This window comes from Chanodichthys erythropterus, chromosome 9 (genome assembly GCF_024489055.1).
Source record: "Chanodichthys erythropterus isolate Z2021 chromosome 9, ASM2448905v1, whole genome shotgun sequence".
NCBI lineage: Eukaryota > Metazoa > Chordata > Actinopteri > Cypriniformes > Xenocyprididae > Chanodichthys > Chanodichthys erythropterus.
In genome coordinates, this window is record NC_090229.1 from 18722826 (window position 1) to 18749281 (window position 26456).

The window sequence follows — 26456 nt, forward strand, 5'->3', positions numbered from 1 at the left end:
GAGGTCCTTAGAAACACAGTCACTCACTGTGAGGCTTCCGAGAAGAGCAGGTTATTTTCTCTCAGTTTAGCAGCGCCTTGTCGAACGCTTCAGCTAGAGGGAGCACTGAACGTTAACAGAGCGCTGAGATGAAGCAAAATTCAGTTGATGGGTTGACAAGATTCTTCTAAACTGAGTTATTGCAGATCTGGGAAACACTTGGCAGAGTCTTTTTCGTTCCGGAACAAAGAAAAAAACAAAACAAAAAGGTAAACATACCATCATTGCAACATTTGATAGTCTTTTTTTCCCCTTTCTCTCCTCACAGAATCGAATGTGGCAAACAAAAGGCAAATTCATTTAGTTCACAGAGAAAATCTCCCGACAAACCACAATGACAATAATGATCATTTTATTCCATCCTCGTCCTGTCGACGAGTTCGGTCGGGACAAGCAAGCTCCATCGCGAAAAGAGCAAAAGTCAAGAGAAAACGACAACCAAAAAGGAACATTTGTATTTACATATATCTCTTTTTTGTTTTCAAACTCGCAGGCCTGGGAACTCCTTCAGTCTATATGGAGGTGCCCCTGTCCGGGTCGTTGCCGTAGCTAAAGCTTGGGGCCGGGGTGGGCTGATACGGGATGCTGGACATTGTCTTGACGGGGCTGCGAAAGAAGCCGCCGTTGGGGGCCCGCTGCCGGAAGGGCCCCCCAGTCCGGTGGTCCTGCACGGCCCCAAAGGCGAAGCCGGCTGCCGCTTTGGCCGACAGGCTGCGGCTGAGAGTCTGGATCTGCTCGGGGATGAAGGTGGTGGTGGTGATGTGAGTGTTGCGGAAATCGCTGATCTGCTCCAGGGCCTGCCGGGCGGCTGGGAGGGAGTCCATGTCCAGGGGCGTCAGGTCGATGGAGGAGGTGGAGAACTGTTTGTGGGGGCTCTCATCGTCCGTGCACAAGCTGTTAACCCGGTGATGAAGGTGCTCCAGGTCGATCTCCTTATCGTCCTAAAGGAAGGGAGAACGGGAGGAGGAAAGTGGAGTGGGGGAAATAAGGAAGGAGAGAAGAACAGGAGGAGGAGCGAAGGTTGTTACAGGATCAGAAGAGAAAAGAGGTGTAAAGTGAAGAGAAGGGGTGTGTAATCATAAGAGCAGATACAGAGCGGGATGGTTTAGTGAAGCGGGACAGCGCGAGGTGGTTAACAGGGAAAAGGATGGGCGGTGAAGGAGGAACAGGGAACGCAGGCAAAGAAAAGGAAGGAGTTGGTGAGCAAATGCGATGGGAAGGAAGTGTTCGGGTGCAGTTGGGAATGGAGGGAAAGAAAAGGAACATTTGGAAGAAGGTTGAGGGCGGGTATTGATGGAGAATTAGCAGGCCCAGTGAGGTTTTAGTGTTTGCATGGTTAGCAAGACAGAGAAAGAGGGGGAAGGTACAAAAAGGGAAACATACTGAGCTACGGTAATGAAAACACACTCTTATCTAGTACTGTCCTAGGACTATCAACAACATTAATGTCGCGTGACACATGGATCTCTGGATATGTAGATACAGTCTACAAAACCTTTCCACTTTCAAGCCATCTGAAACCACGGTTGTGACAAAACTGTAGCTTATATCTAGTATATAATATGTTTAACTAACTACTATAAAGTATGTGGATTGCTTAAAACAAACAAAAAAACGAACTCACAAGGTGACGTGGGCTGACACTGTGGCTGCAGGGAGCTCAGAGAGAAAATTGCCTCTGGTTTGGACCAGCATAAAGCACTTTGTTGATTCCAGCCACCAGCGGCAGGCAGCGTGGCCCTGAGTAAAGAGGGGCGGTGGGGACACCTGGTCGGGCTGAGGGGGACGGGAGGTCAGGGGGGCAGTTTGTAGGTACCTGTCCTACCACCACAGTGGAGGAAGGGGGTATAATAGGGGTGCAGGGGAAGAGGGATTGTGGGAAGGCTGGTTTGTTGAACGAAACAGGGAGCTTGTGCTTCTTAATATACTTTGGTATGTTTTGAAGATAATAAATACCACTTACACTTTTCTTTTTGGGGCATGGTGACATTTCACAAATTAAGTCTAAACCTAGGCATTTTAACTTATTATGTATCTTTAGGGATACAACAGCTTGTCACTGCAGTATCTTATCAACCCCTAAAGGTGCAGTTTAGTACCTACACTGTAAAAAACTATTGTTGGATTAACTTAAAAAAGTAAGTAATGTGGTTTCCTTAAAATTTTGAGATCACTGAAATTAAAATTTGAGTTAATATAATGAAGGAGATTGGTTTAATTAACAGAAGCTCAAAATAGTATGTTATCTGAACCACATAAATTATCTAAGCTGTTTTAACAACAACAAAATTGCTGTGATAACAAATCAGGAACGTAATTTTGTACAGTGTAGTGGTATTATACCTATAGCTGGTCAGTGTCCTGTTTTTTATCGCTTATTTTCACATATTTTAGTAATCATCATAAATTAGGTATCAGTCAAAAGCTTAAACACTCAAAATTCTTCCTGTGAAAAACATTTTGAAATGGGATTGCATTACCACTACTAACTTTTTAATGAGTAAATAATATATTTTAAGGGTACTTGCCAAATGACAAGCTGTTGTACCCCTATAGGTACAAGTTTTGCTCACATTTGTTGTTTCTGAGTGTGCAGTTATTGATGAAACATTAGTGTGATATCTTTAAACCAGTGGTTCTTAACAGTTATAATGGAGCTACAGCAGCTACAGTCAGCATCTGTCCCAGTATACGTGACACAATGTGTAGTCGAATCTCAATCTGAAGGATTAAATACACATGCATGTCATCTTTGTCTTCCGGAGCATGTGCACAACGCAAAGGCCAATTGTTATCTAAAACATGTAAATACGCTTGACGAAGCCATGCTACAATCACATTATCTAGGTCTGCTGGTCTGACTTCACAAAAGCCTGACTAGTACTATATGATTCCATCAGACTTAAGTGTTACAGTTCATTTTAAAAAAGACAAATTTTGCTATAATCTGATTGAAGTCAATCTTTTACAATGTAAGTAAACACACTTGTGAAAATTTGAAATATCCACACAGGATATTTCTTTTGTACCTCCTTTAAAATAACAAATGTGATTGTTTTCAAACTTTTTATTAATAGAAACTAGGTCTGTCAATACATTAATTGTTAATGATGAAGATTTTGTTGTAGTTAATGCATCAATATATATATGGTCCACAGCAACCAATTAATGCATAAACTTTGACAAAATCTTTTTTACATTTATAAATATCAATTTTATGAAATAAAAAAATAAATAAAATATAAGTTTGTATTATTATTTTTAATTATTATTTTTTAAATATGAAGATTTAACTATTAATTAAGAGTTTAAAACACATGCAATATTATATTATTATGTTTTATATAATATGCTATTGGAAGTTTGCTGAGGCCCCCTAGTGGCCGCCTGTTTGAGAGGCACTGTTTAAAAAACAAATGTTTGCAGTTACTGATGCAATGAAAAAACTAATTTTTATATATGTATACATATATAAAAACATACATGTATACATATATATGTATATTTTATGTATATAAAATTTATTAAGACATTTTTCTGCTTCAGGCCCCTGACTGAGAACCACTGCTTTAAACAACAATTTACGTGTTGCAATATTTGTATTGGGAATAAATACTGAATTAGGCACTTAATCTCATATTGTGTTCAAAATATTGAACATATTTTGCAAATGCCAGCTTGCTGGGCTGCTCCCCTATCAAGCTACAGAGCTCAAATAACTTCCTGTCATGTTTGCACTGCAACCATTTTTGTATTAATTTAGCCAATTTAGTCTAGTCTCTACGTCGTTTGGCACTAATGAATTGATCTCTGTGGGCTTGAACATAAGACCAATATTATTGCATTTCTGAGCAAAAATGTAAATCTGAAGGTTTCCGGAAATAAATGGTAATGACCTTTCTCGTAGCATCCAAGTGGGTTCTCTCTCAGCAGCAAATATGAGATTGTTTATGTCCGTACAAAACTTATCTTTGCGCGTTTCATAACCTACATGGGCTCGAGGCTTGGAGAAGTGTGGAAAGAGTGTAGCTCAGTGCTGGCAGAAGACAGTTCGCGATGGGATGGCGAACGTGTGCCTCAGCTTAGAGTCGAGCGGTGTGGCGCAGCATGCAGGTGACAGGTGATTGGAGGAAGGCCTGAGCGTGAGCATGATGTCAGTCTGCGGCTCATGACACGGCTCGTCTTGCCTCACAGACGGTCCGTCTGCTTGTGTCTGTGTGCGTATGTGAGCGCGCGTGAAAGGACAGAGGTATGACCGTACAGATGAAGCAGGCAGATGAGAGGATGAGGAAGAGGTTGTTTTCAGAGAGGTGGGGGAATGAGTAGAAAAAGACAACAAACAAACAGTCAGCACACAGACGTCGTTTTTTTTCTTTTTTTATGTCCAAGGAGCCAGATACCTGGAAGTGTGAGATGGTAAAAATGGCATTTTGCATTTCTCTCCCACGCCCGCTTTAACCCCTCAACACAGAGTACTTATCTATAAAACAAAATCAACAAAATAAAAGTTGTTTCAGGCTTTGACAGCAGAATAACATGATTTTTTTGGTCTTTTCTGAAAAATAATCAAACATTTTCAGAGTAATGACTGACACAGAGTGCTGTTTGGCGTTCGGCGGTCTCTGTTAATTATGCGGCCACGTGAGGTCTGACTTTCAAATACTACAGTCACTGTGAATATAATAGGATTAAATGACAGCAAAATACATTTTTTCCCATTTTTCTTTCTTCTCAGACTAAAAAACAGTCGGTTATTTGAATGCAGACCTCATACTGTGGCCTACAAATGTAGAGGCACCGCAGGACTCCAGACAGCCACAATATCAATGACACAGCAGACATCTGAGGTGAAGAACTTTTCATCATTTGGTTTTTCAGGAATGATTAGGACACAAAGCCTGGTATGTGAAATGGCTTATTCACACAGCAAAACCTCCAGTTCTCTGGAACGCCTGCTCGTCCGCTCTGGATTGGCAGGTGGTGCGCTATAAAAACATTTGACTTGGGTAGCAAACCGTAATTCATCACTACGAGCTTGAACTCGTTTTGACGACTTGTCATATCGAATCATTTCAGACCAATTGCGACACCACAGAAGGAGCCGTGACGGCGAGATCACAGAGAAACAGAGAGAGGAGACGGGGACAAACTAACACCATAGCATATGCAACGTGTGTGTTGGTGTGTGTATGCATGTGTGTGTGTGTCAGACACATACACGAGCACAAAGTCATTCTATTGTTCTGGTGTGCAATGAACTCAGTGTTAGCCAGGTGTCAAGAAACATCACAAAGAAAAGAGGAAGCAGTCAGGAAGAATTAAGGATGTACCAAGACACTGGGACACACCAAACAGAAAGTTGCATCATGCTGAAAGATGGAAGAATGGTTTTTAGGATGTGCCAAAATGACAACAAATACTGCAAAAATCATTATCTTATTCAGTATTTTTGCCTTGTTCAAAAATGATTCAAATATCCTTAAAACAATATATACATTTTTATTTAAAATAAAATAAATAGATTATAATTTATTTATTCATTTAATCAATGAAAGTTTATTTTACTTACTTTTTGTTAAACATCTCTCTAGATTTAATTAAATTTATGCTTAAAACAATTTGCTAAAGGGGTATGCAAAATAAACTTAATTCATCAAATTTTAATTTTACTGGAAAACAAGTCAAAAACACAGTAATTTTGCAGTAAAGAAATGCAAATTAACTCTGCTACAAACTAAAGAGCTTTATAGAACCAAAAACATCTGTGACATGAGTGTGATATGTGCTAATTTTTAGCGTTAGTCTTGTCTTGGTCGCTTTTGGCATTAACACGTCTCGCTCACCGAACCGTGTGTGTTAAAATGTGTGCTTATCAGCATGTCTGTGTGAATATTTGTGCAAAGCTCTGCCAAGCTTCTACTCTGATGGAACCGTCTGGAAGAGTGCTTCGAGGAATGAGCCCAACTCAGCATGATCCAACTACTGGGGCAGAAAGGAGTGGGGTTCAAGTGTGACTGCCAAAGCGCTCCACCCTACTTGAAAAATCCTTAGAGAGAATCATCTCTGTGCTCAGTGTTATATCTTCAACTACACCACTACATTACCTAGAATTATTGACTTAGCATGCTTATATACAGTAGAAGGTCCAGTGTTAACTTTCTGGCCAATGGTAGGTGAATTTATCGGCATGAGTTTGTATTATTTTTATTAAAAATATATTTTTTTGTCCTATGACAATACATATTTGTGACAAAGCACAATGCAGTGCAGCATCACACAAAAAGAATAATAAATAATATATAGCACCATTCAAAAGTTTGAGGTCAGTAAGATATTTTTTGAAAGAAAGTAATACTTTTATTCAGCTTCAAGATGTATGAAATTGGTAAAAAATAATAATAATAAAAAATCCTTCGTTCCTTTCTATTTATCAAAGAATCCTGAATGTATTATGTTTCCACAAAAACAATAAGCAGAACAACTGTTTTTAACATTTATAATAATACAAATAATAATAATCATAATAATAATAATAATAATAATAAGACATGTTTCTTGAGCACCAAATCAGCATATTTAATGATTTCTGAAGGATCATGTGGCACTGGTTTGGAAAATTCAGCTTTGGCATTAAAGGAATGAATTACATTTTAAAATAAATTCAAATAGAAAACAGTTATTTTAAATTCTAAAAATATTTCACTGTTTTTACTGTATTTTGTGATCAAACATGCAGCATTGGTGAGCATAAGAGGTTTCTTTCAAAAATATAAAAAAAATCTTACGACCCCAAAGTCTGTTTATTATTGAATAAGAGGAAAAACACTAAGGGGAAACCCCTTAAATAAACTCCTAATAATCAATTTTTTTTCCATGTGCGAAAAAATGGTTAAAAATGCCAAGACAGACGATTTCTTTAGTAGAAGGTTTGTCTTTGCTTTAAATCCCTCACATATTACAATTCAATTCAAACCATGTAACGTCACAGTTCCCGACAAAGTTTTAATTCAGTGTTAAATTTGGACCTTGCTTATGAACAAGTAAAAATGAGCCATTCAACTTTTTATGACTTAAATCTGTTATTTGTGGCATGCTGTAATAAATAAAAACTTACAGGTTGAAAAAAAGCTCATCTGCCATTTCTACAAGGACCAGATGCACTACACTAATTTTCTTCATATAAATGTCTGAACATTATGGTGAGTAGTGGAGTGGATGATGGCCTTCAGAGGAGCGGGGATGAAGGAGAGCCGCTCTCTCTGTGGGGTCATGAGCAGCCTGCTGCTGCCCCTGACAGATAAAAGCTGCTTCATGGCGGGAGGACGGAAGACAAGAACAAGCCCCTGACCGCTGATCAAAAGCACTAGTTTGTTTTTCAGGTGGAACGCTGGAGATGAAATGCTGGGTTTTTTTTGGCCTGTGGAGAGTCTGATGACTCAGACCAGAGGGGTGTGAGGAAAGGTCGGGTGTGTATGTTGGGGGGTGGGTGATGGGACTCAATTGGAGTAATGCGGGAGATGGGGATGTAATATCAGGAAAGAAAACACCCACAATATGACAGCTGCAGAAGATAACAAGGAGCTATAAACTCATCAAATCAAAGAAATGCATCAAGAGCAACATCACAAAGGTTCATTCACAGCTATATGAATGTGCTGTCACTGCTGTGTCTGTGTTACATCGAAGTGTTGTCATATGAAATGCAAGCAATGGGCTCATTTGTTAATTAATGTTAACTGGATTCCAAAAACAATAAGCAAACAGTTATAAGAACAACAAAAAACAATATGTGCAAACACATTAATCTAAACCTATCTTCAGGAAATGAACTATGGGATATTAAAGAAAAATTAGAGCCTTGTCTTAAAGTAATTATCTTGATATATGCAGCTTTTAGCAGCACATATGTTTTCTAGCACCTGTTTATTTATTTATATTTTCTCAACAAAGCTATATTACCGTTAATGTGCTTGGCAGGCAATTGAACAACACTGTGTTCTTTTTGGAGAGGTTCGTTTAATAAGTGTGCTATCAGAAAAATTAATTTGTAGAAAAAGTGCTTTGTCTACTGCTTGTAATGCTGACTATTTCTCATTTTAAGCTTTTGCCTTTTTTGTTAATTATGCTAATGTCCTTCCAAGGCTGGGTGTCATGATGGCATACAACCGGTAGAGATTCTAATTAACGGTTTGTTCCATGGCAGATCAGTATTTGTGTTACTTCCAGTTGAAAGCATAAAACAAACAAGAGTTTGTTTGCGATGTGTCCCAAACAAGTCTAGAAGTATGGTGTTATTAAACTCATCCATATAACTTCAGTGAACAGTGACCAGCATCAAGCTTTTTGAAAAAGACACAAAAGTATCACAGAATGATCCCATGTGATGCCTGACGTGTCATATATTCCAAGTGTTCTGCGGGTATATGATAGGGTAAGGTGAAAAACGTGAGTCGGAGTGAACTGTGGCGCTAATAGAGTTGAACACGCGGTCGAGCAAGAAAGACTAACAGCCAAGGTCAAGATTTTTCATTAAATAATACATTTAATTTTGGTTTGTTTTTCACCAAACCCTGTCATATACCCCCAGAACACTTGGAATATACCACATATGTTTCATAAGACATCTTTTTTTTAAAGCTTGATGCTGGTTGCTATTCACTGCCATTATATGGAAGAGCGCGAGTGCAACTTTTTTTTTTAATTTCTCATTTTGTGGTGGCATACTGCATAAGAACAACACCATCAACCAGATTTAAAGGGTTATTTCACCCAAAAATTAAAATTCTGTAATTTATTACTCACCCTCATGCCGTTCCACACCTGTAACACCTTCGTTAATCTTCGGAACACAAATTAAGATATTTTAGTGGAAATCCGATGGCCTTCATAGGGAGCAATGACATTTCCTCTCTCAAGATCCATAAATATTCTCGTTGCTTTATAATATTAATATTGAACCACTGTACTCACATGATCCGATTTAAATATGTTTTTAGTACCTTTATGGATCCTGAGAGAGGAAATGGCATTGCTCCCTATGAAGGCCATCGGATTTCCACTAAAATATCTTAATTTGTGTTCCGAAGATTAATGAAGGACTTACGGGTGTAATAAATGACAGAATTTTCAATTTTGGGTGAACTATCCATTTAGGGGGAAATTTAGGAGTGATGTTGCTGAACTTGAAGAACTGTAACTATTGTTGGACAATCTCCATAGTTATTGTATTTAAACTTGTTCCACACTCTTCTGTTTATGATATATTCTGTTTATGATCAACCTCATTTTCACATCCACCCTTAAGACTCTTACCTCCTTCGAAGGCACTCTGGAGCCTTTCCTTCGTGTCCACCAGGTCTCCACCGTAGCAATAAGACAGGAGAGCACCACACCGGCTGCTAGTACAAAAAAGACCCCAGCAAAGCTATGGATGTCCAAGGCGCTGCCACTCTTCCGAGTGCCCACAGGAGAGTACAGGTCACACGGACTGTCCCGCGGCCACCACTTCAGCTTCAGGATGTCCATGTCCCCATTCTGCTGAAGCTCTAAGATCCTGGACACAGCAAGAAAACAGACACCCATATGGATGATTCTTTATTTGGAGGCACTCTTCAGATTACTTCCAGATAGCTATGTCTATGTTACAACATTTATCCTGGAGTAAAGGTCATGAAGAATCCATAACAGCACAGTATTAGGCCAAAAGATATTTTAAGAGGATTTTGGCTGAAAGTGTAATGGCGTGGATTTCTGATTTTGTGTGTGATGGTAAACACATTTTTTGGCTCTTTGGAAAAACAATTAGACTTGCTAATAAAACAAGTTCCCTAACAGTTAATTAACTTTGAACTTATAAAAAAAGTTTTATTTCTGAATTATTATAAATTCTACATCCATCAATCACTAACTTATATAATATTGTTCTCATTGAGGTTCTTGAAATCTTAATCACAAAATGAATCTTGGTTAATTAATTTACATCACATCAATACCCCCAGTTTCTGTTAATAAAAACAAGCAACTTTGTCAGAATTACTGAAAATATCTTATATATCCAATAATGGATTGAATTTTGAATACTGTCTTGGACAACAGGGGACTTACAGGTCAAGAAGGTTGAGAATCACTGATATAATATCAAAAAAAAAAAAAAAAAAAAATCAATGACATTTTAATTACAAATGATTGATGACAGCAGTATTGAGGATAGTAATTTATTAAAAACAAAAACCTTTGGCAATGCATATTAATATAAAAAATGATTGAAATATGAATTATGCAAATCTGAATTTTACTGATTTTAACTTTAACAGTATTAATTTAAAAAGTCTAGAGGGACAAGTTCAAAATATCAAAATTTCAGGCAATTTTGCCACTTTTTAAAAATAGGAAAAAGTAAGACATACCATAAAATCCATAATTAACCATTTAAAGTAGTGTATTTTCATTCAAAATTACAGGAGACAGAAAAGTTCCCCTAACTGAAGAATCATCCATTTGTTTGGAAATAACTTCACTGCTTCAAGTCAGCTAAAGTAAGACAAATATGAAGCTTCTTTAGATAACTGAAGTGCTGCACTCCATGTCTGGACATTTACTACTGGTCTAAATATATGCACGATTATGCACAATTTTATTGCGTGTCGCATTACAGAAAGGGACTGTGTTATGGATTGAAATTTAATGTCAGATTGCTTCATTCTTACATATTAATTGAGCCACTGAGAACTGTGTAATACCCTATAAATAACTCGGAATGGTCCCAGTCTGTTCAGTAGCATCTGTTGCTGCAGTGATTCACTTTTTTTCCCCAACACCAGGGGGCAGTGTCTCCTCAGTAATAAAGGCAGGCTACAGCATCTTCCTCACCATAAAGAATCAGTGTGTTCTGATGTAGTGATGGCAGTTTGTACTAATGCCAGTCCAGCGGCTGCAAATGAATGATAATGAATACAGGACACAAAGGTTTAGGAGAATTTGCCTCATTGATTGGCTGATCTGTATTGCGTGGCGGACTCTCTCTAGCCTGATTGTCTGCAGTCAGGAGTCAGCGCACATTTAGCCCCAGAGGAGGAGAGTAGCGAGCTTCCAAGAGCCCATATTCACATCCAAACTGCAGCTGCTGCAAACACTTATCCAAACAGCCACACACGCAATGAAAATGTTCAGTATTCACAGTAACACACTATGCTATCGAAAATCCTGTTCAACATTTATTCAAAAAGCTACCCATCATTTTTATACACATATCCGTGTCTCATAACAATATAATACAGGAGTAAAAAAAATGTCCCATTGCACTCAACAGATGGAGAATGACCCATCCACATTCTGCTATGGACACAGCTCACCAGACTCACAACAAGGTGGGCCAATGTTGAGAGATTTGCTTTATAGATCACTTTATAAACGTGCCAACAACATTTAGCTATGCAACACCGCCCACATATGTTGCATCAGAGGATTCAGGGTGTAATAGCAGAGACCTGAAACCACAACGAGGACAATTCAAGAGAACAGCACATGGGAGCTGTGATCCAGTGCCTTTACAATGCCAAATACTGCGACTGAATAAACAAAGATGTAATCAATGTCCCACGAATACTTAAAATAATTAGTTTACTCAAAAACAAACATTGTTATTATTGTTATTATTTTCTCCCTCAGGTCATAGTACTAAAAAAACTAAAACAATACAAACAATGCAGTATATTCCAGGTCTCGGGTATACATACAATGACTTTATGTTGCCAATATTCACAAAATAATCATGTTATGCAAATATATTTTGTGAAGAAAAAAAAATCATTATACATAAACCTCAAGGAACATTAAAAGATTAAAAAATGTACATCATGACTGCTTTAATAGGAAGGATGCAGGTGGTGTGTTATTTTAGTATTATTTAAATACTATTACATGTATTAATATTTTGAATTAGTTTTTATTTTTATATTTTATTTTAGCTTTCATTTTACTTTTAGCATTTTTTGTAATTTTAGTACTTCAACTTCAACTTGATGCCAAGGTCACTTTTTTTTAATTTTTATTTTATTTTGGCATTTTTTCAATTACCCTAAACCTTCTAGTGAGGTTAGATAAATGATCCCCCATCGTGGTGACAGATATGTACATTTAGCTATTTTAACATTGGTGCATATTCCATTTTATGTTTTCATTTCCATGGTATTAAAACTACCATGATGAATGAGTTCTGAGATGAAATGGCTTGGTCTTCAGTAACACAGCTATTCCTTTAAGACCTCATTCCCACTGGAGGTCACCACAGAACAACTCCCATCACAGACATATGGAACGGCCTACCCTTGAAAAATTAGTCTGTGACATTTATGAGTGTTGCCATGATGGATGTGTCAACACTTGGTGGGTCAACATGCCGTGTGCTGCTTCAGGCCTGAGATAATAGGTTACATCTGACCACACTGATGGGATGGCAAGGAAGAGGCAAGCATGAATTTGAAAGAATGCCTTGTGTAACCATTCTTAAGGCTAAATTCTAAATTCTATTCTATTCTATTCTATTCTATTCTATTCTATTCTATTCTATTCTATTCTATTCTATATATCATTACAATAGCCACTTGACCGATTTCAGTCTCTCTATGCAGACGCCATACACAGTATATACAAGAGAAATACTCTGCAATATTTACAGGTGACTAAATTGATCATGTGAGCTCTTCTGTACAGCTGGTAAGACGTCCTTGCAGAAAGAATATTCTGGGTTCAGTACAAGTTAAGCTCAGATTGACAGCATTTGTGTCAATGCTGATTAGGTGAGGAGGCGGCAAGCATGAATTTCAAAGAACGCATTGTGTAACCATTCTTCAGAGTCAGTTCTATTCTATTCTATTCTATTCTATTCTATTCTATTCTATTCTATTCTATTCTATTCTATTCTATTCTATTCTATTCTATTCTATTCTATTCTATTCTATTCTTTCTGTACCACTTTTCAACCCAAGTCTAAAACAAGTGTCAACCTTCAAGGACTCATTAGAAAGCCTGTTTCTGACCTTGTGGTTTTCTAGCAGCTGGTACTGGGCAAATGAACAGTCTTGGTGCTTAATGAATTAACACCCTGGCGTTTTTAACAAATGAGGAGTGGTGTGATCCACAGGAATTAACACCAGGCACTTTTCCTGTGAAAATCAACTGTCCAGTTTTACCCTTGAGGATACGCCACATGTTTGTCTTCAGAAGTCTCAGGAGAGACATGACAGTAGAAATCTCAGAGGGGACTAGATTTTACCTTGTTTGTTGAGAAGATAAGCCCACTGATGGCCATATGCTGAAAGAAAGTTTTTTGTTTTTGTTTTTTTCCCCTGCTCACTTTCGCTAAACTTCTCTAAAAACGTTTTTGTCTTAGATATTTTCTTCAAGCACTTTAAATGTTTTTTTTTGTTTTTTTAAAGAAAACCAAGAAAAGAAACTCATGAAAACAAATTCCTAGTTCTGTCATGAAACTCTAGATGGCACAGGCTGATAGGTCTTTAATGCAAGCTGATGATATTTACAGCATTAACTACTTGGCACAAGCTGATTGGTTCATGTCACATCTGCAGCCAATGAGCTTGCTGCTCAACATTTAAATGGCTGGTTATCATTCACTATAGCAGTTGCAGCGTGCATTCAGAGTTCGTCTAAAACCATCCACCTTCCCCAGCTCCACCTGTATAGATCTGCTATGGGTACTTGATATGTCTTACATACCCACAGCAGCGTATCGGTGTATGTATCGGCAGTAACAAGTTCCTGTACTTGCTCTGAAGTAGCAGCAGCAGCGTAGCAGTTCTATTCCACCAAGACCAAATACATTAACATCATCGTATCCTTTACCAAGCTAAAAGCTTCCGAGAGCAGTCATGGTAGAAATCATTGATGAGCACATTGATGTGTTTTCTATTGAATCAGGAAGTTTAGGCTTGCCATTTTTTATTTAAATAGCCAAAAAAGTGGCTCCGAAACAATATTTCTTTTGAAAAGCATTTTACAAATAATTTGAATTACTAATAAATATTTGAAATAATACTTTCCCCCCCACATAATATTTTTATACTTTCTTTTGGCTTTAGTCCAAAGGCAACATAAAGGGCAAGACAAAAAATTAAAATTTTGATTTCATGAGGTCTCAAAAATTTGCCTTTTTACTACTTAAAGGATTTAATTTCACTTCCAAATTAAAATTTCCTGATAATTTACTCAGCCCCATGTCATCCAAGGTGTAAATGTCTTACTATCTTCATTTGAAAAGAAATTAAGGTTTTTGATGAAAACATTCCAGGATTTTTCTCCATATAGTGGACTTTAATGGAGCCCAAACGGTTGAAGGTCAAAATTAGTTTCATTGCAGCCTCAAAGCATTCTACACGATCCCAAACGAGTAATAAGTGTCTTATCTAGAGAAACCATCGCTCATTTTCTAAAATATTTTTAAAACGTTATACATTTTAACTATAAATGCTCATCGTGAACTAGTTCTCTTCTTCTTCTCTATTAGAATTCCGGTAGTGTAGACACTGCTAAGTGTATTACTGCCCTCCACAGGTCAAAGTTTGAACTAAATTGTCATATACAATATGCTAGTGCAAGTATATAACAATTAGCTCAAACTTTGACCTGTGGAGGGCAGTAATACACTTAGCAGTGTCTACACTGCCAGAATTCTAATAGAGAAGAAGAGGGCTAGTTCAAGATGAGCATTTATGGTTAAAACGTATATAATTTTTAGTTGTTTTTTTTTAGAAAATGAGCAATGGTTTCTCTAGATAAGACCCTTATTTCTCACCTGGGATTGTGTAGAACGATTTGAAGCTGCACTGAAACTGTAATTTTGACCTTCAACCATTTGGAGGCCATTGAGGTCCACTATATGGAGAAAAATCCTGGAATGTTTTCATCAAAAACCTTAATTTCTTTAATTTCTCATCTGAAGTGAGAAGGACAATGGACATCTTGGATGACATGGGGGTGAGTAAATTATCAGGAAATTTTAATTTGAAAGTGAACTAATCCTTTAAAAACTCACACCTGCTGCTTTCCCTTCAGGGCTCTTAAAGAGAAACAGCGGCTTCATAACAGCAAACATTTTATTTGTTCTTTATTCCCTCTCCTCCCAAAATGGAGTGATAAATGGAGTGAAAGGTGAGTGAGGACAAAGAGAGGGAGATAAGCAGAGTGCGTGCTGAACAAGTTGTGCTCGACTGACAGGCCAGGGCAAAACGCAGGGAATAAATTTACCTGCACCGCTCGGTCACTATCACTGACCAGCCACTGTCAAGGGAGTTCAGCTGGCTGTGAACCATGTTCAATATCGGGGGCTAAACACAAACATTTGGCGCTTACCAGCACAAGTCCAGATCAACCTGATTCTCCATGACAACTGGGTGATCTGGCAACTGCAACGAGCTTTCATTTAAGACCCCAGTATGACACTGAGCTTGAATCTTTGTCTTTCACTGCACCTGGTTGCGGTAACACTTCAAACTCATTTTTCTGTTCTTTGGGGATAATGCGGGTGGGGATTTGCGGTTCTCTCCTCAGGTCTGTCTGTCATGTAGTCTCCTTGCTTGCCTCTCGGGCCCTGTGCGCTGAATCAAGTGTGGATTGCTGGAGCTGTTGCTATGGCAACCAGCTGCGGCAGAAATGATCACGTTATTAGATGTCTCTGTCTGCGGGGAGAAAAACTACTTGATAAGAGCTGGGAAACACGATGAGAAAAGAAACAAAAAGACAAAGGCAAGCAATTTTTTTGTCTTGGAAATACAGATGGAATTTTTTCTCAGCTTATCAATATGAATCAGAACATCTGAAGGATGTTAGACATCTCAAAAGATTGTGAAAGACACTTATATCAGAATAATAGCCACTTGTTCAATTTCAGTCTATCTATGCAGACCCGCATATGTATATATATGTATATATATATATATATATATATATAGATATATATATATATATATATATATATATATATATAGGTGTGTGTGTGTGTGTGTGTGTGTGTGTATGTATATATACAGTGGGTACGGAAAGTATTCAGACCCCCTTAAATTTTTCACTCTTTGTTATATTGCAGCCATTTAATAAAATCATTTCAATGTCATTTCTTTTCCTCATTAATGTACACACAGCCCCCCATATTGACAGAAAAACACAGAATTGTTGACATTTTTGCAGATTTATTAAAAAAGAAAAACTGAAATATCACATGGTCCTAAGTATTCAGACACTTTGCTGTGACACTCATATATTTAACTCAGGTGCTTTACATTTCTTCTGATCATCCTTGAGATGGTTCTACACTTTCATTTGAGTGCAGCTGTGTTTGATTATACTGATTGGACTTGATTAGGAAAGCCACACACCTGTCTATATAAGACCTTACAGCTCACAGTGCATGTCAGAGGAAATGAGAATCATGAGGTCAAAGGAACTGCCTGAAGAGCTCAGAGACAGAATTGTGGCAAGGCAGAGATCTGGCCAAGGTTACAAAAAATTTCTGCTGCACTTAAGGTTCCTAAGAGCACAGTGGCTTCCATAATCCTTAAATGGAAGACGTTTGGGATGACAAGAACCCTTCCTAGAGCTGGCCGTCCAGCCAAACTGAGCTATCAGGGGAGAAGAGCCTTGGTGAGAGAGGTAAAGAAGAACCCAAAGATCACTGTGGCTGAGCTCCAGAGATGCAGTCGGGAGATGGGAGAAATTTGCAGAAAGTCAACCATCACTGCAGCCCTCCACCAGTCGGGGCTTTATGGCAGAGTGGCCCGACAGAAGCCTCTCCTCTGTGCGTGAAAACCCGTATGGAGTTTGCCAAGATGGTGAGAAATAAGATTCTCTGGTCTGATGAGACCAAGATAGAACATTTTGGCCTTAATTCTAAGCAGTATGTGTGGAGAAAACCAGGCACTGCTCATCACCTGTCCAATACAGTCCCAACAGTGAAGCATGGTGGTGGCAGCATCATGCTGTGGGGGTGTTTTTCAGCTGCAGGGACAGGACGACTGGTTGCAATCAAAGGAAGGATGAATGCGGCCAAGTACAGGGATATCCTGGATGAAAACCTTCTCCAGAGTGCTCAGGACCTCAGACTGGGCCGAAGGTTTACCTTCCAACAAGACAATGACCCTAAGCACACAGCTAAAATAACGAAGGAGTGGCTTCACAACAACTCCATGACTGTTCTTGAATGGCCCAGCCAGAGCCCTGACTTAAACCCAATTGAGCATCTCTGGAGAGACCTAAAAATGGCTGTCCACCAACGTTTACCATCCAACATGACAGAACTGGAGAGGATCTGCAAGGAGGAATGGCAGAGGGTCAACAAATCCAGGTGTGAAAAACTTGTTGCATCTTTCCCAAAAAGACTCATGGCTGTATTGGATCAAAATGGTGCTTCTACTAAATACTGAGCAAAGGGTCTGAATACTTAGGACCATGTGATATTTCAGTTTTTCTTTTTTAATAAATCTGCAAAAATGTCAACAATTCTGTGTTTTTCTGTCAATATGGGGTGCTGCGTGTACATTAATGAGGAAAGAAAATGAACTTAAATGATTTTAGCAAATGGCTGCAATATAACAAAGAGTGTATATGGCTGTATATAACAAAGTCTGAATACTTTCCATACCCACTGTATGTATATGTATATATATATATATATATATATATATATATATATATATATATATATAAAAAAAAAGTATTCTGTAATATTTCCAGGTCACTAAATTGATCATGAATCATGTGAGCCCCTTTGTATAAATGGTCAGATGTTCTTGCAGATAGAATATTTTGCAATCAGTACAAGTTAAGCTCAGATTGACAGCAACTGAGCAAATCAACTGAAGATAAAAGACATTAAATCTCTCAACATCTGATTAAACATCTCCACAAACAGCATTACCACACTGTAAATGATTTCCGTTGTTTTCACTGTATTATACTGTGTTCTCAACAGTTCCCTACTGTAGAATCTGAGTACAGCATATTACTGTAGATTTTGTAGTTTTCACAGCTTGTTACTGTATTCTTAACAGTTTCCAACTGTATAAGCTGTGTACAGTATGTTACTGTAGATTTTCAATGCATTCTGGGAAAATATTAGCCTACTGTATATCTAAATACAGTAGGCTACCATATGACCGCGAAAAACAACCACACACCTCCTCACGCATGACAGACTCATTGTGAAGATGAAAGCCCACAACAGTATGGTAGGTTAACTTTTCTCTTTTTTTCACTTTATGTTTTATTCTGATGTTATTTCCAAGATATAAAGCTACGCTTTAGTTAATACATTTCCATAAAAATACATGAGCAAACGTTCATTTTCTGGCATTTTCCTTCTGCAGCGTGGTGAAGATTAAAGACCGAGGATGGAGTAGCCTACGTGAAATTGGTAGGTGGGTATACTTTAAAACACATGTAATTGCCTTATCTGGTTTATACAAATGTTATTTGCATAACATTGTATAACTACGTTTGAGTTAATAAATATATGTATGAACATTGGAGCGGGTGAGCATTTCCCATTTAAGCCGCACTAACTAGAATTTTCCTTCCGCAGCGGCGCTGGCAGACCGGCTGGACCACCGCGAGACAGGCGGGAAGAGTCGTTGTGAAGACAAAAAGCCTACTACCTGAAATTGGTAGGTCAGTTTTAAAACGCATGTAATCGCCTTTTTTGTTTTGTACTAATATTGTTTGCAAGGTATAAATATGTTTTAGTTTATAAATATCCGTAAGAACATCGAAGCGGTTGCTCATTTCCCTGTCAAGCCGCACTAAGTAGCTCTTTCCTCCCGCAGCGGCACTGGCAGAGACCAGTTGAACTAACGTGAGACAGGCGGGAAGAGTCGTTGTGAAGGCGAAAAGCATTCGTGAAAATGGTAGGTCAACTTTAAAACGCATGTAATCACTTTTTTTGTACCAATGTTGTTTGCAACTTCAAAGTATAAATACTTTTGGTGTTGGTGCTCATTTCCCAGTTAAGCCGTGCTGACAGCATTTTTTCCTGCAGCGGTGCTGGCAGACGGGCTGAACCATCGTGAGACGGGGGGAAGAGTCGTCGCAATAAAGAAGACCCTTTTCTTTAATGCATGTGGTTTTAAGATGTGAGATGTATTCACTGGTTATTGTTGTATACTGCTACTAATTAAGTACTTTAACTCTTCAAACTTTATTTTTATATTTCCAACATTTATTTTCCACTGGCACTATGTGTTAATGTGATTTTAGTGGTATGAATTTAATTGTATTTTGGTAATTGATGAAATAATATACTGGTAAATTTCTGTATTGAAGTTCAGAAATGTAAAAGATGAAACTTAAATAAAGTTGATCTGAAGCAATAATTTGTGTTACTGAATATATAACAGTTAACTTAAAATAAATAAAAATTAACTGTGAAAATAACTACAGTAGTTTTAGGCATACTGTAAAATAAAGTTCAGCATTATACTTTATTTTACAGTACAGTACAGTAAAACTACTGTAGTTATTTTTACGGTAATTTTACTGTGGTATTAAATACAGCAACTACTGGATAATTGTTGCCAGTAAGTTACTGTTAATTTCACAATAAACATTTTACAGTGCAGCTTCACTTATTACTAACCAGACTGACTTCATTTCTGACATACATCTACAGAAGTTGTTATTGAGAATTACCAGAGGTTTAGATGTTGATGATTTGTTGAAAATTAGTTTGGTTTGATGTCACCGTGATCAAGGTCAGTGCTTACTTCACTTAGGCAGTTTTAGTGTTAGTGTTTCTCTGGCTGCTCTAGCTGTTTGTTATGGCAAGAAAGGAAAGAGAAAATGTGTTGAGCTGTTGTCAGCTGTTTAAGGTTAAGAATATAATTGTCATCATGTAGTGGCTTTATTCACTGATCTAATGATTGAACTTTATATGAAAATGGTATTAACTTTGTGCTGGATCTTTTCTAGAATAACAAAACAGTTGAATAAATCAGATAAAAAAAATAAATCTGAAAAATACAATGTACACTCCAACACCTGCAAGATTTATTCACACACAGACATCAAGAATCAGTGTATGAATCTCAAAAATGGTGACATGCTTCATGCCGCAATGCATTCTGGGTGCCTCATACAAAACTCATCCATGGCTCTCAGAATGCATTGCGGCATGAAGCATGTCACCATTGTTGAGATTCATACGCTGATTCTTGATGTCTGTGTGTAAGTAAATCTTGCAGGAGGTTTGAAGTGTTTAGTGAACAATGTGTTTTTCAAATTTTATGATTAAAACGGTTTTATTGTTGTAATTCTAGAATAGACCCAGTTAATCACATTTTGCTCATAAAAAGCTCAGTCATTAGATCAGTTAACTAAGCCACTAAATGCTGATTACATTCTTCTCATCTAGCAGCTGACCACATTTTCTCTTGCCTTTCTCGCCATAAAAAACAGCTAGAGCAGCCAAAGAAACACTAACACTAAAACAGTCAACAGTCAAACTGCCTAAGTGAAGTAAGCACTGACCTTGATCACGGTGACATCAAACCAAACTTATTTTCAACAATCATCAACATCTAAACTTCTGGTAATTCTCAATAACAACTTCTGTAGATGTATGTCAGAAATGAAGTCAGTCTGGTTAGTAATACGTGAAGCTGGTAATGCTGTTTGTGGAGATGTTTAATCAGATCTTGAGAGATTTAATGTCTTTTATCTTCAGTTGATTTCATCGAAGGCTGTGTCTGAAGTTGTAGTTCTTGTTGTTCCTCTGTCCTTCTGTGATTCTGCTCGTTATCACCTTATCATCTCATTAACTCCAGCATGTTTCTGTGTTACATTTAACAGCCTGTAGTGTGTACACTGAGCAGTGTTCATTTCATCTGGGCTAACCCATGTTGGGCCTCCATGGAAACTGTGGACAAAACTGTCTGGGCCCCAGTTAGACAGCCCAGGTGACATCCATCTGGGCCCCACCAGCTGTGTTGGCTGGGCATTTCATTCTTACATTTAGAGCCCAAAAAGTAAATAAAAAACTTTAACATGAAAATGACCCCGTGATTTACTCACCCTCAAGCCATCCTAGGTGTATATGACTTTCTTCTTTCAGACAATATATTAATATATTAAGTATATCAAGCTTTATAATGGCAGTGCAGGGAAACCACCTATTTGAAGCTCAAAAAAAAGTGCATCCATCCATCATAAACATACTCCACGTGGCTCTGGGGGGTTAATAAAGGCTGCAAGGATGCACTTTTTATATATAACTCTGCTTGTAATCATCTAAAAAAGAAAGTCAGTTGAGCATAACTCAGAACATTCCTTTAAGCTTGGAGAAAATTCAGTTCAATTAGTCGATAATTAGGATATATATATATATATATATATTTTTTTTTTTAAAGAGTATAGGATATGGAATGTGTTCAATTCTTCTGGCTCTGTTTATGTTGAAGTGCTCACGATGTAGAAATCTGCAGTGTTAACACTGTATTACCAAGCTCAGCGCTTTCAATGGCAGAAGTGTAGTGCAGCTCTGTTCTCACAATTTCTATCAGCTGGACAATGAGTCCAAAATGTCATGTGTTCCCAGCACCATTTGTTAAGGGACTGACTTTGTATAAACAGGCGACATGTGGCCATAAGCAGGCTGACATGGGTATCTGCCCTGAGGAGTATAAGCAAGCTCACATCTGTCCTGGAAATTGACTGGCACTGTGGGCTGCAAAATGTCAGGTATAAGTGGTGATCACTCTAGAGTGTGCCATTTTAATAGGGTAATTGGTCTTCACTCTTGGTCTTCACTCCTCTAATAACCCTGCTGATGAAAGCAACAAGATGCAACTAGATTTATACAGTTTATGAAGGAAATCCGAGTGGTAGTTGCCTGCACAAAATGCACTGCCATGATGCGAGGGTGCAGGGCACTGATACCATGCCATTGTTATGTGGTTGCTAAGATATTCTGGGGCCAGTCACATAAACATAGCCGCTAAATTATGACCAGTCTTGAAAAAAAAATTATGACCAACTTGTAAACAGTTTATGCGACTGGCCACTGATCTTTAGAGTGGTCTTTAGCATGTTGCTACGCCATTGCTAGGGTATCCTGGGTGGTTGCTATGGAATTACGAGATGGTATGCTAACTGGTCCAAATCAAAACAGCCTCTGTCTCACTCTCTCACTCTCAAATATCCATGATTTTCTGGTCCTCTGAAATGGCTCAGGTTTGTCATTCAATTCAAGTCTGTGGGAATTTTTTCCCGGTGGCATATTTAGGTTATTGGGGGCCCTAAGCAAATCTCCTGGAGGGGGCCCCAGTGAGTGTGTTATATTATTTATTATAATAACATAATTTTTTACAATTTATTAAAAGTAATACAAGATTAGCTCATTCAGCTAATGACATTTACAGCTGAAGAGACTGGACTGATTTTCTACTGTTTATTGTCAATCTCCATCTAACTCAGCCAGTTAAGATCTAGATTTAGCCTTAGATGTTATATGAATATGGTCCCTGGAGCACAGATTTCATCATCTGGCAATTTTCAATGCACATTTGCACAAGAGTGCAAGTTGCAACTATTATTAACATTGATGGAAAGATGAGGCTTATCAATATGTCACAATATCACCCTGTTTTGACTCTGTTTTGCATCATTTCCTGCCAGTCTGTCATCATAGTTATGCATTTGGATTCACAAGCTTGTATCGAGTCAATATCAGTTACTTTGGATATACTGTATATCAGGTAGGCTACAGTAGGCTACCTGGCAAATTTTCTCAAGGAAAAAAAAAAAAAAAAAAAAAAAAAAATAATGCTGTATAATAGCCTACACATGGGAATCAGTTGGTACATTAATATTGAAGGTTAAATGAACCAATTTGTATTCAAACTTAAATTACACTTCGGTAATATTTTTTTTCATAATAAAGTTAGAATAGGCCTACTAACTTTAAAATTATTTCTACTCCAATTTCTTTTTTTTTTTGTTTTAAATATATAAACATTTAAATGGTGGCTGTCAACTTGATGGATTTATTCAAACATGCATTATAGGCTATTGAAGAACATTAAAAATTATAATTAATATGTAATATGTTGCATATATTCAGCTAAATGCTCCTCTTTATAGTTAATTTTTCTAGCTGACTAATGAGTTTATGGTCATGATAAATATGTTTGTTCTGAGGTAAATGTGACGTTACGTTTGTTTGTTTGTTTACAAGCTGTTAACGTCTTTCTGTGGTTGAAACACTGATTAAATGATTACATGAGACATGATATGGATGTCAGTAAGTTTTTCTGTATCCTTTAACATACCTTTAGGTGTTCATTCATGGTTATTTCGCACTGTAACTGGTATTAAAGCGGAGGAGAGGATCAGTTCACGTGTGCGTCAGGCTGCTGCTTCTCTTGAACTGAGGCACTGCAATCTGTCGCGTCTCATTAAAGAGTGCCAGATCTGTATTCTCATGCTTTTTTAAGTGGATATACAGAAATCCTTGACCTTTCCTGGTGGGTCTAAGGCATACCACATAGACTACACCACTGGGGGCCTCACGCAATTGCATGCTTTGCGTGGTGGGTAAACACGCTACTGTTTTTTCCATCCATTTTATCAATTAAAATTGTTCAAATCTCTAAATCTATGTATGAGGAATAGTTATAGTGATTCTTACATTAGCATTAGGATGATCAAATGACTAACTAACTATCAGAACACACTGGATGGTGAACAAAGACATACACGTACACTGTTTCACAGGTGTGTTTCTATAACATGCCATCTGTTTAACTATCTAAAGATGCAATCATATACAAAAGAGAGCACTGTTCTGACTCAATGCTAAGCCTTCAATCAAAACACCTAAAATACCTCGCTCTGTTGCTCTTTATTTCACACTCTTTCCCTCTTTTTCTTTCACATGCCTCCAGTGTGAACCAGCACACCAATCAATAATGTGTAATTTAGATCTCAACCTAAGAAATAATGATTTTGAAACTGCCTATACATGCTAGATTATAAACCACATGTACTCAATAAACAATAAACCCCCTGATATTTTAGGATCGGTAGCAGATTACATCGATCTACACATTTACACATCTGAGAACTGGTGCATTTTAAGAGGACTGGGGGAAACACAAATGTCATTTATCAATGACAAAATATTCCTCCTAAAAGCTGCTTCTCAAAATACCTCTAAATAAATGACTTAAAAATAATTAACCAAGGTCAGAAATATGGTAAAAAAAAAAAAAAAAAGTGCCTTTAAGCACTCTGCGTCCAGCATTTCAAATTCTGTCAGTCATGTATATTACCTTTAAAGGGGGACTCAGTATTATTTCAAAAACACTGTTTGGAAGTTAGTCAGGCCGATACCAACAACAAACATCTAACTGATCAGCATTAGGGGGCGTATGACGGTCGAGGAGAGAGAACGAGCAAGAGGGAGATTTAAAAATAATAAGAGAAAGAAACTGCAGAACGAGAAATTGGACACAAAACAAAAAAACTCAAAAGAATGTCACTGGAATGAAGGTTTATGCCTGAGCAAGTGCTTTAGGACCCGCGTTTATATTAGAAAAGCTTTCCAGCGCTGGAGAAAGCTAAGTGGGAAGGCCTGAAAACAGATGTGGAGGCTGCTTTGATAAGTAGATTTTGAACAACGCAGTTGTGATTTCTCTTCATTGCTCCACCTCCAAAACTAACACTTCAATCCTAACCACCCTACTCTGAGTCGGTCTCAAACCCTGGCCTGATCACTGCTGGCATGCGAGGCGAGTGCACTATCAATGACGCTAAACACCTCATCATCAGTGTGCAGTAGTTTAACTGCAAAACTCTCACTATCTGGCCACTATTACACACGCAATGCGAGTGGATGTCTGTGTATTACAGCTGACGCGCAACAAAATGATTCACGAAAAATAAAGCGCAGTTGATGAATGAATGACAAGAAAGCACAAAAAAATGAACGTACAGTACACAAGTAAATACAAAGTGTTTGTTGTTAGTCACCAACAGCACAGCAGCTCCACACAATCAAAACAGTGTTACTCACATGAGAAGTGGAATCAAAGCAGCCTCCGCATCTGTTTTCAGGCCTTCCCACTTAGCTCTCTCCAGCGCTGGAAAGCTTTTCTAATATAAACGCGGGTCCTAAAGTGCTTGCCCAGTCATAAAACTTAGGCTGCTTTCACACCTGCCTCATTTAGGGTGTTTTCACACCTATGGATCGCTTGTTTTGTTCCCGAAACAGGGACTAAATTTGTTACAATGTTGCTTTTTTTTCTTGGCTCGGTTCGCTTTCACATGGCAATATTTAAAAGCGTACCAAAATGCGTTAAGGCAGGTCACATGCTAGGAAAACTGTCCTCTTATTGGTCAGAATTTTCTCTGCGTCATCCATCAAAATAATGATTGACAAGTTCGCACCAAAGGGGGAAACAAACTCTGGTACGATTCAACCAAACTAAAAGAGGCAGGTGTGAAAGCACCCTAAGTTTGGTTGAATCGTACCAGAGTTCATTTCCACCTTTGGTGCGGTTCGTTTGAGCAGGTGTGAAAGCAGCAATCGCACTTGGGTGCGCACCAAAAGCGGACCAAACAAGCGTACCGAGACCTGCTTGAAGAGGTGGTCTCGGTACACTTTCAAACGAACTCTGGAGCGTTTCGCTTGAGATGTGAAAGCAATCCGACCAAGTTAACGGACCAACGAACCAAATGATATCATTTTCATAATGGAAAATGTGATATAAAAAGCAGTAATGTCTGATTCTGTGAGTGAGCACAATATTTACCATATCTGAAAACCAACTAGCACCTGTGTTGTGTAATTACACTTCTGGGTCCCCCCTTTAATCCAATACAACTAACACTCCACTCATTTCCACTGAAACACAGCATCCAAGGCTAAACGTAAAATGCTGTGTTTGCCTCTTGGTCAATTAATTTTGCTCTATTAATTAAATCTAAGGTTCAGGGATCTGCTATAGACTCCAAATGCCACACAGGTTCACTGGGGATTAATGGGACAACGTCTACAGAATTCTACAAATATATCCATGTAGATTAAAGCAGATTGCATTAAATGTGTCATTTTTACTTACTAAAACATCAAAATGGGTTACACTTTATTTTGAGAGTCCACTTTAGACATTACTAATTTGCAACTGTAACTTTGCAACTACATGTTAACAAACTCTCATCAGAGTATTAGTAGATCTTTAGGTTAGGGTTAGTGGAATAAGTTGATGTGCACTTGCAAAGTATACAGATCATGTGTTGTCACAGTTTGTAATAAATTTCATGTGAATCTGTACTTTCAGTGCACTTTCCAGACAAAAACGCATGCATTTAGTCCCATTGAAACAACAGATGGAAGATTGTGATTTGTGACTTGGAAT

At 37.9% G+C, this 26456-nt stretch overlaps 1 protein-coding gene across 1 annotated transcript in view; it reads right to left on the reverse strand.

Moving 5' to 3' along the window:
• Nucleotides 1–551: 551 nt before the first annotated feature.
• grid2 (glutamate receptor, ionotropic, delta 2) overlaps nucleotides 552–26456 on the reverse strand; it is a 495660-nt gene continuing 469755 nt past the window's right edge. Inside the window, exons 15-16 of the mRNA XM_067393754.1 lie at nucleotides 9352–9592; nucleotides 552–980 (exon numbers count right to left, since the gene is read on the reverse strand). Coding sequence (XP_067249855.1) covers nucleotides 552–980; nucleotides 9352–9592 — 670 coding nt within the window. The remainder of the gene's footprint in view (nucleotides 981–9351; nucleotides 9593–26456) is intronic.